This window comes from Leguminivora glycinivorella, chromosome 25, assembly GCF_023078275.1.
Source record: "Leguminivora glycinivorella isolate SPB_JAAS2020 chromosome 25, LegGlyc_1.1, whole genome shotgun sequence".
Lineage (NCBI taxonomy): Eukaryota > Metazoa > Arthropoda > Insecta > Lepidoptera > Tortricidae > Leguminivora > Leguminivora glycinivorella.
Window position 1 is genome coordinate 9479435 of NC_062995.1, and position 17583 is coordinate 9497017.

The 17583-nt window shown below is 37.0% G+C and overlaps 1 protein-coding gene across 1 annotated transcript; it reads left to right on the forward strand.

The window, feature by feature from the left end:
• The first annotated feature begins 203 nt into the window (after positions 1 to 203).
• On the forward strand, positions 204 to 13609 carry LOC125239096 (vegetative cell wall protein gp1-like). Its single transcript, XM_048146580.1, has 4 exons — positions 204 to 234; positions 1598 to 1975; positions 11370 to 11485; positions 12424 to 13609. Exons 1-4 carry the CDS (start codon positions 204 to 206, stop codon positions 12961 to 12963), a joined length of 1065 nt encoding a protein of 354 aa, XP_048002537.1. The 3' UTR covers positions 12964 to 13609.
• Positions 13610 to 17583: the final 3974 nt, after the last annotated feature.

A 17583-nucleotide genomic window follows, 5' to 3' on the forward strand; every position in this document is an offset into this window, starting at 1 on the left:
ATGTTAAATTCATTAAACAACCATCCACAAAGATAATAAAAACATTGACAAAATTAATTCACGTGCATGAAATTTATACTGACGCTCGATCAGCGTTAAAAGACACAATTTAAAATGTAATAGCGTTGAAAATTACAATTTTAAACAAACATGGCGGATATATAATGGGGTGGGGTTGAGCTGGTGACAGTTACGGGTGAAATATGGGAAGAACTACGGCTTTGGGCTTATTAGGTAAGTTAGCCTTAGTTTTGAGTTTAATACCTATATTCAGTAAACCCGTGTGGTAAGTTACCACACGGATTTACGGTAACCCGTGACCCGTGTGGTGACGGGTTAAGAATTTCCCTGACTAAACCGAAATGACAATCGCAGTCTAGCTCCGTATCGCCAATACAGAAGAGCGATAGAGATGGATAGTTACAAAACATATATTATCTTGAGCGTTTGTACTAGATTTGGCGTACCTACGGAGTTTATATACATAAAGAACATTTTTTTTTCTTCAAGCGTCAATTTGGTACCTTTTACGTCACATTTTTTCTTCACGAGCACGTCTACAATGGGGAAAGAACGATGTTAATGCAAATTAAAATTAAATTATTTTGTGTCAAATTCAAATTATATTCCTCTGTCAACTAGCTTTGTGTTGGTACATTAAAATGGGTACCTACAAGAGTTATACAGGGTATTTATTTACACGCTATCATAACAACAATTTACATAGATCATATTGAGCAACTTTTACTACGCACTTACACTGAATCGCAATAATAGGCTAGTTTCCTATTATACTTAAAATAAAATATTTCATGCACTGCATGAAATAAAGCACCTCATAATTAGAAGAAACATATGGACAGTAGTTATTTTTAAACATAATTTCTATTTAATAAGTCAAAAAGAAAGATATAAAGTAAATTAATTGACCGTGACGTCACTCCTCAGTATTTCATAGTAATTCCATATTAGCAAATCGTTTTGACAGTTCATAAAAAGAAGCTGATTTGACTAGTAGGAAACTAGCCTATTGTCTGTTTTCGTACATTTTGGCACTCGGTAGTCGATTCATCATAGTGTCGAGTACATATATAGTGCGAAAAGGATTTCCTTCGTATTTTTCCGGAAACGTTCGTGTTTGTCATGCTAGTTCGGTAATGTCAGTTCATCTTGTACTGACACTGACTGAAATATCATGACACGTTCGTACGTTTCCGTAACAATACGAAGGCAAATCTTTTCGCACCTCATCTGTATCTAACTTTTTCTATCGGAACAACTTCAATAATTCAAACATCGGTCTAGCACTCGAGGAGTTAAGAGCGATTTTTTTACAATCATACATACATACATACAATCACGCCTGTTTCCCAAAGGGGCAGGCAGAGATCACGGATTTCCATTTACTACGACCGTGATAAACCCCTTTCGCTTCACACACTTTCATAACGTTTCTCATACACGCTCGTCGGTTTCGAGTACTCCTGACATGGCCTTTTTGCAATATTTCCCCGATTTGATCGAGAAAAGTTCGCCTAAGTTGATCTTGATAATTTTCTGGGTCATTTTTTATCATGATAATTATATTATTTCGCAGCTCTAATAGCGTCAACACTTGCTCTGCCAACCCCGCAACCCCACTGTCCCTGCGAAACACCACAACCATGCCCGTCATGCCAACCCCAACCCCAGCCTTCGCCGTGCGATCTTTTCTCGCCTTCCTTCGAACCCACGCCTTGCCCGTTCGAGCCGTCACCTAGCCCGTTTAACCCGTGCGACCCGTGCAATCCCGATAACCAGTGGAACACGGGAAACCAGTGGATTCCGGGTAACCAGGGAAACCAGTGGAACTCTGGAAACCAGTGGATCCCGAGCAACCAGGGACACCAGTGGATTCCGGGGAACCAGGGCAACCAGTGGATCCCGGGTAACCCGGGTGGACTTATCTACCCGCTGTGGAGTGGACCTATACCCAGTAAGTATTAAAACATTACTTAAAAGTAACTAGCCATAGAGTATATTAAATAGTTTGGTATAGAGTTATCAGTCAAGATTTCGAATGCAGCGCCATCTATTATCAAGTTACGACAACTTTTCATGTGACTTTCCATGCCCAAAAGTTGCCTTAACTTGGTAACCTTGCAATTTCCTTAAACTGATGATTCATATTGCTAATGATAACCCCAAAAATCTATAACAAATTTATAACCCACTATTGCAATCAGAATCCACCTCTTGATTAGCGTATGAATCAAATCAGGGAAGCAGAAGAATTACCACAGACCACAGACTTTTGTCTCGTCCAAAACAAAAGACAGCCGAAATCGGTTTAATCTCTGGGTTTATTAAACTTTGGGAACAATAGATTATTCCATGAAATATATTGTTTGTCATTTTCATTTACGTACAGTCTACCAAATTGAATCCTGCCCCAGTAAAAACCAAAACAATACACACACACAACCACACAGTAAAAAAAAAAAACAAAAAAAAAATCAAAAAACCTTCAAAAATCAAAGTACCTTCTATGGCAAATAAACAACGTTGTCAATAAGACAGGGTTCTATACCGTGTTTTTTTTGTTTTCCGGTAAATTCGACACGTAGCTAGGTTCATTATCAGGAACCACCCTGTATATCACTTTTAGTTAAATTCGCAAAAAAAAAATTTTTTTCATCATTTTCATACATAATAAATGAATTTATTAGTGTGAGAGACCCTTAAGAATAACATTCAAGTGATTGACGGTACATGTCAAAACAAATAACATTAGGAATTGGTAAAGGCTGTGACACACGCGCACAGCAATTATCTTTATTTTTTTAAGAAGTTTCTTAGAGAAATTGATTGTATTTGATGTAATGAATCTTTCCTTAAAGTTGACGGAATTCAATAAAAACAGGGTGTATAGTGGCTAGGATTCAAATTGGGTCGTAGCAATTTTTTTAATAGCCTCTTTTTTCACTGCTGGCCAAAGGCCTCCCCTCGTTTCTTCCACTCGTGGAAAAGTTATACATTGCCTATTAAATAGGTAGTGATACCGGAATAAATTTATAATATATTTTTCCCCTCACTAGCTCGGAAACACGTGTTTTGTCATTTAATACCAGCGGGTAAAAACGCATTTTATCCACTAGTGGGTAAAGTAAATTGACCTTGAATAAAGTCATATTAACTGCTTTAAAATTGATAAAAGTAGGTGAATCTAGTAATTAAGATGATTTACCACCTGTGGAACTACTGGAAGCAGTGATAAACGCATTTTTTTGCGTAGTAGTTTCCTCGCTATAGTGAGGGGAAAAGTTTTGTGTTACACTCGGGTGCAAATGTATTTTACTTCTCGTGTGTTAAAAAACTCGCAAGTTCAGGATTCTATTCTCGAACCACTCGCTTCGCTCGTGGTTCAAGTATAGAATCCTTTCACTTGCTCGTTTTTCAATTCCACACTCGGCGTTAAAATACAACTTTGCCCCCTTGTATAACAAATAACTATTTCACCACACCAACTGGTAAAGATCAATTTAGCTATTCGAAAACGGATAGCAAAATTACATTTTCTCTACAAGAGTGCAAAGTAATTTCATACAAATTTTAATATAAAATTACAAATTTTACAATATTTTTATTTTTAAAATTTCAAATTTTAACTTGATGTCTTTAGCTGGCTGGTAGAATTTACCTACTTATAAATGATGATTTGAATCATAAAATATCAAATACACTGATGGAATTGATTCATTCATGGATGATGTTTTACAGTTATTATTTGGTTCGTGTTAGTGTGGTGAAAAATTGTGTGTTTCACTCGGGGGCAAAGTTTGTTTAACCTTCGTGCCTTGAAACCCTCGCAACGCTCAAGATTCCACTTTCTTGCGGTTCAATATTGGAATCTTTCGTTCGGGTATCAATATTGGCACGTGCGGTTAAACAACGACTTTGCCCCTTTGTAAAACAAATGACTATTGTAATCGTCCAAGTGCGTGATGGACCACGCAGGCACGCATATCTGAGGGTTCCGTAGCTGTATGTATAATACTGTCATCCTAAAACCATCAAAATAATTTGAAAATGCGATCTCACATAGGCATATGTTAACTATAGATTGCGTTCTCAGCATTTATAACCACGATAGGTACAAATTTCAATGTTGAAGAACCCCTGACATACCTAGTGGACCAATTCCTATGACCAGCTTTCTGCTCCATCATCAGATCAGCTCCATGATACTATAATATTGCATTGTCACGTGATTTACATGTGTGCGAAATTTCAGCTCAATCGGAAACCGGGATATGGGGCAAATTTAGCTTCTACGTTTTGACGCACACTACATACTAACAAGGCAAGTTGAATAAAAGCTTGTAAAAATAAACAGTAAAATATTCAGAATTCTTTAGATATCCCTCTAGGGCATAGGCTTTATTTTGCATTAAGCTGAAACAATCTCATTTGCCCCGAAGTCTGAAAAATAAGTTACGATATTTTATTAAAAAGTCGGTTATTTTTACAGGCTTCTCTGTTTGAATATAATCTCAGAAAATTAGTCTAAAATTTACTTCGGTCTTATAAAAATATACTCGATTTTATCAATATATTTTTTTACAAGATTTAATATTAGGCCGGGAACACACGGTCTTAAAATTCATGATCGAAAATATTTTTTAAGAAAAAAAAACCGCCGCCTTTGAGGTTCTGTTGAAAGCTACTTGCGAATGTTGGATTAAGTAGAAATGTGTAGGTATTTTTTAAAACTGCTTTTAATGCTTCAATTACTTAATGGCAACACAAATGAATATACGTATAGGTAGCGTTAAGGTTTGAGGAGTTTCCTCAATTCCTCATGAATCCGATTATACTTATAAGAAATCGAAGCTTGACAAAAGACTTGAACACTCAATATGCTTAACAAACATAACTTAATAAATGTCACTGTTCTGAACTTAAATGCATGCTATTCTTATAAAAATACCAAAGCCACTATAAGTGTGATGTTCAGATTTAAGGAGTTCCGTTCAGATCTTCATCAGTAGTTCCACTGCACCAAATGTCACTGTCCTGGACGTAAGTGCATGCTGTTCTTTTAAAAATACCAAAGTCACTATAAGCGTGCCGTTCAGATTTGAGGAGTTCGGTTCTGACCATCATCAGCAGTTCCACTGCACTAAATGTCACTGTTCTGGACGTAAGTGCATGCTGTTCTTATAAAAATACCAAAGTCACTATAAGCGTGCCGTTCCGATTTGAGGAGTTCTGTTCTGACCATCATAAGCAGTTCCACTGCACCAAATGTCACTGTTCGGTACGTAAATGCATGCTGTTCCTTAAAAAACACAAAAATCACCATATCATCATCATCATCATCATCATTTCAGCCATTAATCGCCCACTGCTGAGCATAGGCCTCCCTTCGTGTACGCCACTTATCCCGGTCCTGGGCTAATCTCATCCATATATGTGTGCCTTTCAGATTTGAGGAGTTCCCTCGATTTCTCTAGGACCCCATCATCACAACCTGGTTCTGAGAAAAATGGGACCAATCTGTATGCATATACATTCAATCAAAAAAAAATTTCTAACGACGGAGATATCGTGGAACAAACATAAAAAAAAAAACAAATAAAAAAAAACATACAGACGAATTGAGAACCACCTTCCTTGAGAGATGTGATGCGGCGACTGTGTGGACAGTCGCGAAATTGTATGGAAATCCGTTCACGCGGTCTGATTTTTACAAGCTTGCCTTGCCACCATTTTAAATGGAATTTGACAGATGACAGCCCACTAACCCAGAGTTAAGTGGTTAGTGCAAGTGGGCCTAAAAAGTCTGCAATGGCAATGACAATTTCTATTTTTTACGGAAAACTCTGATCGGGGATCCGGCAGACCCCGCCGGCGATGGAGGGATGAACTGGACTCCTTCTTGGAGGAATGGTCAGACATAGCACTGGATAGAGATCAGTGGAAAAATTGGGGGGAGGCCTTTGCCCAGCAGTGGGACACGACGGGCTCCAAATAATAATAATAATAATAATAATAATTACGGACAACTTACTACAAACATTTGTGTTATTTACACCCTGTCCAAAGCCGGATAAGGACGACTATTTTTTTTAATACCACGTCGGTGGCAAACAGGTGTACGGCCCGCCTGAGAGAAAGCCGTCACCGTAACCTATGGACTCTTGCAACTCAAGGGGTGTCACATGCGCGTTGCCGACCCATTAGAATAATAATAATAAATAATAAATATTATAGGACATTCTTACACAGATTGACTGAGGCCCACGGTAAGCTCAAGAAGGCTTGTGTTGTGGGTACTCAGACAACGATATATATAATATATAAATACTTATATACTTAGAAAACATCCATGACTCAGGAACAAATATCTGTGCTCATCACACAAATAAATGCCCTTACCGGGATTCGAACCCGAAACTTGAACACTCCCTTTTTGAAGAACCCCATACTGTAGTTCATCAGGAATACCTGGACAGGGAGCTCATTCCACAGCCGGAGCGTTCGTGGGAGGAAATTCCTCTGAAACCGCACGGTGCGCGACCGTTTAGGAATTTCTGATGAAAAAACCACTGTAGGCAAACCGAATGTTACTAATTTATTTTTTAATTACCACTTTAACGAACGTCCTAACCCTTTGTAAATGTCACTGGAAATAATAATTTCACATGACTCGGCTGACGAGGGTTAAATGGGAATGAGAATGACGCTCGCCTGTCAAAATCCAGTTTAATCCAATAAATTATAATGCGAATGTAGAATTCAAATGTGTAGCGTTTTGGCATTTTTTATTTAATATTATCAAAGAGGATGAAGTATTGTAGAGAGTTATAGTATGAATTTTCTGAGATGAACTTTTCGGTTTTGCCCTAATCTGTTAAACAAAGGCCTTTGTTTCTATTATTCGCGGTGGTTAGCTCCCGTTTCCACAGCACGTGCTAAAGTCTCAGTGTAGTTAAAAAGCAACTATCATGATAGCAATAAGGTTCAAATTTATTAAACAATTTGCAGTGTGCAGGTAACTTTTTTTTGAAGATGACAAAACGTGTTATCTCCGAAAGGGCTTTTTATGGATTTGAACCTTATTGCTATCATGATAGTTGCTTTATCATGATTATTGCTATCACTATAGCACGTGCCGTTTAAACGGGAGCTAATCGCAGCGAATAATAGAAACAAAGGCCTTTGTTTAACAGATTAGGGCAAAAGCGAAAAGTGCATCTCAGAAAATTCATACTATACTGTCAAAGTAAAATATGTAATCACAGTGCATAGACTGGCATCTTTCGACACAAGCTTATAACTTTTGAACCTCAGTTTTGACAATTTGGCTCATATTCTTAGCTTGATATGTGTTAAAATGTCAAATATTAATAGTAGCGCCACCTAGCCGAGCGTTCCCCAAAGGTGTAACGCCATCTAGGCTACCGTACCTTTTTCTCCATGGCTTTGAGGTTTTCTCTTAGACCTTATCCGTTGAATCTATACGGAGTTACATACGTCTTTGATATTATGTTTAAGCAATGGAAAAAAGACGAGCAATAGGTACTTATATATATTAATAGTATTTTATGCAACAGGCACTTAAAAGAGATCAAAAGAGTGACGTGAGTAACAATAGGCTACTTGCCTCCTAGTCAAATCAGCTTCTCTTTAAGAACTGTCAAAACGAATTTGAACGACTTGCTAATATGGAATTTTTATGAAATCGAATTGAGTGACGTCACGGACGTCACGGTCCACTCAGTTACTTTATATATTTCTACCTAAGTTATTAAATATAAATTGGATTTAAAAATAACTTCTGTCCATGTTTTTCTTATAATTATCTGATGCTTTATTTCGTGCATGGTATAAAATAATTTTCACCACACCAACTGATAAAGGCGGTTTTCGAAAGCAGATAGCAAAATTGAATTTTATCGACAAGAGTGCAAAGTAATTTCATACAAATTTTAACTTGATTTCTAAAGCTGAGTGTTGGAATTCACGTATAAATGATGATTTTGAATCATAAACGTTAAATAAATTGAAGTATTTTATTTATTTTGATGTTTTACAGTTCATATTTTCATAGTGTTGGTGTGGTGAAAAATTTTGTGTTTCACTCGGTGGCAAAGTTTGTTTAACCTTCGTGCCTTGATATCCTCGCAACGCTCAAGATTCCACTTTTTGAACCACGCGCTACGCTCGCGGTTCAATATTGGAATCTTTCGCTTGCTCGGGTATCAATATTGGCACGTGCGGTTAAACAACAACTTTGCCCCCTTGTAAAACAAATAACTATTATTTTTAATACAGTCAAGTTCCTTATTTGAGGCGAAGCCGGTAATCCATACTAATATTATGAATGGGAAAGTGTGTGCGTCTGTTTGTTTGTCCGTCTTTCACGGCAAAACGGAGCGACGAATTAGCGTATTTTTTTAAGTCGAGATACATAGTTAAAGGGATGGAGAGTGATATATTTCTTCTTTTTTCTTCTTGTTTTAGTTTTTAAGTTTAGTTATAATTATGGGTGCCCTGAAAATCAGTACCGTGTCTCTTAGATACGGTCTACGCTGAGCAGCATCCTATTTGGTATAACAGTACCTAAAGATTCACATGCATCTATGTATCTTGTTATATGTTTTATACCAAATAATTTTTTTTTTCTTCTTTCTATACACCGTGTTTCATTTAACACTAAAAACCTGAAAACCGTTTGTTCAGAATCGAGAGTAGAATCGATTGAGCTATATCTTGATGAGGGTAATATTTTTATTTAAATTAGTATTATTAGTTATTTTTTATGTGCCTATTCTATTGTATTCGTAATACAACATTGTGTATATCGCATTGCTAGAGGTTGTTTACCCTTTTCAGTATTTAGGGGTATTAATACTGGCTGGTTACTTGGGCGATTATGTTTTCCGCTACGAGTTTGACGTTGTTTGTCAGTTTAATTTTAATGTTTATCATAAGTCATAACAAATTGAACTCGTACCTAATTACAACCTTGTCATTCTGAATATTGGGTTTAAATTTGCTTAATGCGATTACCTGTCCAATTTGAAGTTTACTGTGACAAAGCTTTAAAGTGTTTTACAATGACATCTTAGCTGTCTATTGGTAAACCTTATGTCGTTGCAGTAACGTACACAAATAAATAGTTTTATGGTTTATGATGGTAGTTAGCAATTATTTTATTGAGTGTAGAGCTAAAAGTCAAGTAGAGCTGTACAGAAATCTAAAAATGCAACTTAAAAATAAGTTACCATCAAATTAAAAGATTAATACTCTAGATGAGTTTAAAAAAATAAAAATCTGTTGGGGTGTCTGAGGTTTTGAGTGATACCGGAAACACGTTGTATATTTAGAAGCAAAGCAAGTTACATTATAAAAAACCGGCCAAGAGCGAGTCGGACTCGCCCACCGAGGGTTCCGTACAAACTTTCACTAGTTGAATCATCAAATGTTATTCATATAACTCTACAGAATACTACCTAACTAGATCCTTCAAGAGTCAATTTTCCAAATAACAAGTAATGTTTAATATACAATTTCATTATTACACAACCCATTATATCAGGATAAACGCGATGTAGGATATGAGCGTTCAGCGTACAGCGACATCTAGCGGAAAATTAAGTAAACTAATGCGCGCTAGCTTAATGTATGGATGGAAGATGATTTTTATGATTTTAACCATATTTCCTTCATTTGCCAATTTTTATTGTTATTCTGTAGAAATTACAGGTACAAATGGTACAATAAACACCCGCAAGGGTGGTGAAATTGAAAATGTAAATCGGAAAGGTTTTTTATAATTAAAAAAAAAAAGCTTTCAAGGTACGTGTACAATTTTAGTTTTCCTGTAATATTTATTACAATAATCATGTTTGGTGAAAATTTCATAAATTTTTGTCGGTAAACTTCTGAGATAGGGGGGGGGGGTATTTTTTTTTTTTATTTTCCTTCAAAAAACATTTTTTTCCACAACAGGAGAAAAAATGTCCCAAAACTTCCATACATTTTTTAAACCTTACATTCCGTCACCGTCATACAAAATGTATGAAAAAATGGTAACGGAATGGGAAAAAAACCTTGGGACACTTTCTTTCTCCTATTAAAATGGATAGAGCACGCGAATCTGAGTGTAAACCACATAAAAAATCCAAATCCGAAAAGGAGTGGGGGGAGAACTTTTAAAAAAACTTGGCCCAATAAATAAAATCGTCCCTTCATCGTACCCTATCGTGTTATTATTGAAATAGAAAAATGGTTTTATTGGAAACCAATATTTGTCTAAAAATTTACTTACATTAAACGATGTCTCAAGTAGGTGCTTAAGCCTCGATGAATAAGTTAAACGGGCCCGTACCTGAAAAAATAATAGATTTAGGTTAGTCACGTAACTATGTTATATCAATCTAAATAGGTAAACATTGTAAATAATTCGTTCAGTAGTAGTAATAGTTTTAAAAAAGCAGGAATATCTTTGTTTCTTTTTGTGTGTATTATGTTGTTTTCCATAATTTTGTTCATGTTACCTGTCGTGATTGTTTTTCACCGAATGGTGTAACCGGAAGACCAGCGCTGGAAGTCGCCAGCAATATGCTGAGGTTAAACCACTTCGTCGCACCTTCTCGTTTTTATGTGTTCCTATTTGTAGTATTTTTCTCTTGTGTGTTTACGAATAAAATTTATTCTATTTTATTCTATTCTATTCTATTCTATCTTTGACAGTATCCCGGTCGAGGTTTTTAGAAAAAAAAACATTTAACTCAATTTAAGTACCATTTTCATGAACGACATTTACTTTTTATGTAAAACAACATTCAAAAGTAGTAAAACAATACCAAAAAATTTTTTTTCCAAAAATGTCTTCATTTCTATATAATTAACATGTTTTTTTCTTTCTATTGGGCTCAGAAATGCGTGGTTAGAATTTGCCGGTATACTCATTCCCACCGTGTATTTGTATATTATATATATCGTTGTCTGAGTGCCCACAACACAAGGCTTCTTGACCTTACCGTGGGACTCAGTCAATATGTGCAAAGGACCGTCCCCACTCAGGCGACGCATGTCTTGAGACGCGGAACGGACGTCAGCACCACGCCGCCCGAATGTAATTTAAAAAACGTCTCCTCTGTACATTTTTGTATAGGAAGGACGTAAGACGCGCCCCCAGGCGTCGTCCCTTGCGCGTCCTTCCTATACAAAATGTACTGAGGAGACGTCTTAAATTACATTCGGGCGGCGTGGCGCTGACGTCCGTTCCGCGTCTCAAGACATGCGTCGCCTGAGTGGTGATGGTCCCTAAGGAAGTGTCATAATATATTTATGTATTTATTTCTTATTTATTTTAGCCAGGTGCGGCAATGGCCCCATAAAAGCATCGTATCCCCGCACGGATGTGGCCAATCCCCTGCAGTCTGCGGGCTTCAGGGCTATGAAGGTTCCAGGAGGAACCTTCTTTGTCAAGGTGAGATACTTTCAGACTAAAATACGCTACGCCGCGGTCCCGGGTTCGAATCCCGGTAAGAGCATTTATTTGTGTGATGAGCACAGATATTTGTTCCTGGAGTCGTGGATGTTTTATATGTATATAAGTATTTGTACATTATATTATTGTAATTTTAATTAAAGACAACTAAGTGAATAATTGAACGACATAGAACCGTTAAATGACGAACTCGAAACCAATTTTTGCAATATTTTTCTATCGAGCCGATGTCGTTAAATCGTGTATCGAGTACGGCTATATTCGTTGAAATATAATGAATAATAACATAATAATTAACTTGCCTTACTAAAACTAATAGTTTGTTAATAAGTTTAATAGTTTATTCTAAGCCTAGTGGCATCGATTGCAGACGTTTCTGCTAATCAGAAGTTAAAATTTAGCATGGTTAGCGCATCGTAACTGGTGAATTTCCAATATGACTTGGAACTCCGGTTGCCGTTTAAGAAGTTTAACATTCTTACGGTAGATGTCGCTACGGGTCCCATTGACCTTAGTAGTGGAAAATTTCGCTGGCTTGGTTGAAGTCTTGGTGGCTCAGTTGGCAGAGCGCTGAAATATTGATCCAGAGGCCGTGAGTTCAAGTCTCACCCAAGGCAGACATTTTCCACTTTTAAATTTATTTTAAGCCTAGTGGCATCGATTGCAGACGTTTCTGCTAATCAGAAGTTAAAACTAATAGTTTGTCAAGTAACATCAATTTTGCGCAGTTGGGTGTTGTCAGCGCCTTAATTGTTCACTGTATGAATAACTGCCCCTTACCGAGCAACTGTAAAGACTTGTTTTAACCATCTCAAATCTAGAAACTCATTAGTACTTGGCGCCCGTTACCTCAAGAACTTACCGGTAATTAGATAACTTTAGTTTGTAGTAAATAACCAATTAATCTTCATTTACAGGCATCACCTAACGTCGTGATCCAGTTGCCACCGATCCTAGTTCAACCATCACCATTGGGCCCAATCCAGCCTCCATCGATGGTGGTCAGACCACCCCGCCAGCCACCGATCATCCCCCCGCCAGTGCTCGTGCGGCCACCGCGTCTACCCCCCATCACTCCACCACCGATCACTGTTCGACCCCCACCACCACCGCCGATATACCCCCCACCTATCGTAGTCCGACCACCCAGGCTCGGACCAATACAACCAAACCCTATCAGGGTCAACCCACCACAGTTACCCAATATTCGTCCAGACCCGTTCCTTATCAGAGTACCACAACCTCAAATCAATATTAGAAACCCGTGTCTGTATAACCCGTGTCATTACCACCCGTGCAATCCGTACCCGAGCCTGTGCGACCCGTGCCCGAGCCCGTGCGAACCGTGCACACGTCCGTGCGAACCGTGCACACCTCCGTGCGAACCGTGCACACATCCGTGTGAACCGTGCGAGCCTCAGCCCAGCCCTTGTGATCCGTGCCACCCGTTATATTAAAACGCATATTTAAATAACATTGAAACATCTTTCATAAAATATGAAATGGATTTTTATCTGGATCTTTATATTTCAACGAATGGCGATAGCTTGCCTTTCAAATTAAAGTAGTATATTACGCTTTTTCAGTTTCAATGTTAGTTTAAATATGAAGTTACAGAATGACCCAAAAATATTTAAACAGTATTTTTCTTACTTTTAAAATATTGCATGAAAAATTAAAGCTACAATCAGATTTGTTTTGGGAACTCGAAGTCTTTAAAAGAAAATATTTGCCATTCGTTTTTATATTTATCCTACCAACTCAAGTTTATAATAAACATCATAACAGTTTTTTTGGGTCATCTTATAAAATCTATTGATCTCATATACTTAAGGTCTGTAAAGCAGAGACAAAAGAAGCTTAAGAAAAAGTATGTCTCTCTTGTCCCCATGACTTTCTACTGCTTGTGTTTAAGATTTTTGGCTCTAGAGTCAAATATCGATGATTTTGCTATGTTAATGGTTCCGATATGCCTATTATTAAGAATTACCCGTACGTATTCTATTGTGAGAGAGTGTTTGCAAAAGTAGCCTTTATTTATAGTATTTTATTTATATGTATTATGTGTATGTATCCAATGAATAAATATATATTATGCAATCATGACATTGTTTTATTAATGTTCCTTGGTATATATAAAATTTTCCAAAATCTGATCTGTCGCCCACGCAAGACACGGCGTAAGGTTTAACTGTTAATACTAATGTTGAATTGAATCATTTTTTTTTTAGATCTTTATAAAAAGTTTTTAGGAAAATTATTTATTTAAAAAAATTAATTTAAAAACTAAGACTAAACTTAAAAGCTAGCTAATGTCTAAAATAGGCCCTCGAGGCATTATACCAAGGATACTAACGACATTACCTTGCTGTATCGCAATGCTGATACGTTGTGCCGGTTGTGCGAGGAAGTCGCCAGCTCTTCGGCCACCAGTTACCTCAATCAGACGCTTCGCGATTTCTGTGAACAGCTTGTTCGCGCTAGGACCCCATGGACCTTGAGTTTCTACGCCAAAAATTGAATTAAATTTAATTGAATAAAATTTTTCAAATCCAAAAAAGTGGGGTGGACAGCTTTGAAAAAAAATTAATGACCCACCTATGTATATTATGAAATCCGTGAATAAGTTCGCCTTTGTACTGAAACTTTGTATTTTAAATATTATGTGCTGTATTCTTTTCTTGTACAATAAAGTGTTTACTTACATACTTAATTACTTACTTACTTATAAGTCCTTATATTCCACCGCTCTTCACCTACGTGTAAAGGGATCTAGTCACGTGTTAGGCGGTTCGTTACGTATTGTTTGCGATCGTGTCCGCGTAACCAAGGCGAAGGATTTCATCGAATCATACGTTCCTTGTTCATTGAAGAGGTACAATCACGTTTGGTTACATCTACTTACTAACACGAAAATAAATATCTTTTTTTTTAAATACTACGTCGGTGGCAAACAAGCGTACGGCCCGCCTGATGGAAAGCGGTCACCGTAACCTATGAACGCCTGCAACTCAAAGAATGTCACATGCGCGTTGCCACCACATTAGAAACTTGTACATTCCCTTTTGCTGTGTTAAATACACAGTAAAAAGGAGTATCTGAATTTGCTTTTACAACCTGATTTTATTAATTTCCGTTAACATTACGGAATTAATTACTAATTTCTCAATGGCAACTATCATGAGAATTTTCTCATAACTTACTAATAGGTTTTCGCACAATTTTAATATATGTATATTTAATACTAGCTTTTGCCCGCGGCTTCGCTCGCGTTAGGAAGAGACAAAAAGTAGCCTATGTCACTCTCCATCCCTCCAACTATCTCCACTTAAAAAAAAAAGCGTGTTAGAAAACACGGAGAAACTAAAAAGCCAAAAATAATAAACCTTCGAATTGAGATTTCTTATCGGATTGCAATAATCTAAACATCCAAATTATAAACAAATCAATTATTTTTGTAGTCGGTACCAGACCTGTTCGTCGCCTTGCTATTTCCTGTTTGCCCCACCCAGCCATACGCAGGCTGGCCCCGACTCCAAAAATAATTGATTTGTTTATAATTTGGATGTTTAGATTATTGCAATCCGATAAGAAATCTCAATTCGAAGGTTTATTATTTTTGGCTTTTTAGTTTCTCCGTGTTTTGTAACACGCTTTTTTTGAAGGCGGTTTTATTTGTTATTATTATTTGTTATTTAAGTAGTTTTGCACATTCACGGAGCGTTTGGAGTGCGTCCAGATGGCGTGGTGTGCGTTTTGTGTACGTTTCTAGCACTGACGGTCACGCCGATACGTCCAAATGGCGTGGCGTGGTCGATTTCAATCCAAATGGAAATCCACGTTCAGGATGCCGTTTAAAAAACATTATACGTTTTTAACATTCACGGGCCGATTTTGGAATGCAACCACGCCATTTGGACTGTTGTTGGAAGGCTCGTCAGTGGCCACCTTAAGCTCGTGCAGGTGAACGCGTACCATGCTTGTGCGAGTGAGATGACAGGTCGACTGTTCGCGTTTTTGACAGGCGGTAACTGTGAAGTAACCGATAGGGGGTGGGCGGTAATTCAGCGGGGAGTGGGAGTGGCCATGCTGTAGGATAGTACTCTTTGTTGTATTGTGGCGTGACTGACCTATCAGGCGAGCTGTTGGTGAAAAGCCCACTGTGCTATTCTACAGATGTACATGTCAACCAATTGGAACCCTAGGCAACCCTACGAAGAGATTTCTTACAATCAGATTTATAACGTCACTATGACAAGTTCTACAGTGGCCTAGGGTTCCAATTGGTTGACTGTTCTATCAGCTGTAAAAATGCATGGCGAATTTATCAATGAATTCATTCATAATTTCTCCATGCAATTTACAGCTCATTGTGTTCGTGTGCTCGTACATTTTTATAAGCCCTTTGCGTATATAGATAGCTACACAAAATTACCAAATTACAATAAAGGCTAGTAGAACCCGGCCTAATGTTCGATCGTCCAAGTGGCTTCATGGCCTCACTTAGGTTCTCTGCCAAATCGGTCTCGTACATTAATGATAAGGTAATTTCATGAATAGGTATAGAACAACAGAGTGAGTAGCCAACATGTCAATTCGTTTACACTCCTGAACGAAACGCAACGTTCTAATAAGGATATAGTTAGAGAAAACGGATTAAAAATAAAAAGATTTTGTAATTTTTGTGTGATTGTCGCTAGCCTATGCCTATATTACAAATAACCCGCATTTACTGATGTGTGATGAATGATGTGCTTAAGGCAATCTGTCCGAGCTAGACTTCACATGGCAATCTATCAGGATCAGGGTCTATCATAACATAAACATAGCAATCCACAAATATATCCTCAAATTATCTATCAAAGAGGAATTTATCATAAATTACAAAAAGAACGAAAACAATTTGCAACTGAAATGGAAATATTATTTACAATAGGCTAGTTTCCTATACTTAAAATAAAATATTCTATGCAGTGCACGAAATAAAGCACCACATAATTAGAAGAAAATTATGGACAGTAGTTATTTTTAAACATAATTTCTATTTAATAAGTCAAAGAGAAAGATATAAAGTAAATGAATTGACCGTGACGTCACTCCTCAGTATTTCATAGTAATTCCATATTAGCAAATCGTTTTGACAGTTCTTAAAAAGAAGCTGATTTGACTAGTAGGAAACTAGCCTATTAAATGCATTGCGTAACGCCAGCGACGGTTTTATGACGCAGTTAGACCGCTAAAATGGCGGTCGGCCCAGTACAGTCCGATTCCGATATAATAGGCTAGTTTCCTACTAAGTCAAATCAGCTTCTTTTTAAGAACTGTCAAAACGATTTGCTAATATGGAATTACTATGAAATAGTGAGGAGTGACGTCACGGTCAATTTATTTACTTTATATCTTTCTCTTTGACTTATTAAATAGAAATTATGTTTTCCCCTCACTAGCTCGGAAACACGTGTTTTGTCCTTTAATATCAGCGGGTAAAAACGCATTTTATCGACTAGTGGGTAAAGTAATATGGATGGTGATAAGCAATAATGTGTCAACCCACAAAAACTAAAAAAATGAGATTTTAATGCCATGTTATAGCTGGATTTTTAAACTTCTATTTGCAAAAATGACCTTTTCATTTTGAAAATTTTTACTATCCCAAAAGTAAAAAAATAGGTTAACACAAATCCTATATCGTGTGTTGCCTGTTTTGCATTAACGTGTCAAGAACCTTAACTTATTATAGTAATTGGCAGAAGACATATTTAAATTACAATAATGTGTTATGAGGGTTGACTCAACGATTTTTTTACACTTGACTCATTCTTGCAAAACGCAAAAAATGACATAGTTACCCACTATGAGACTTGAATGATTATTGCAAAATGATATTTTATTCGTTGTTTTATGCTACGACCCGTGTTATAAAACATAAGTCATTATTGTTAAATTATATTCGGGTCATAAATTGTTCGTTTTTGGTGTAAGTACCATGACACTATATTGTAAAATATAACTGTTCATATTAATTTATGTTTGAATAAGTTATGACTTAGTCCATTAGTATATTTTTGCACATGAAT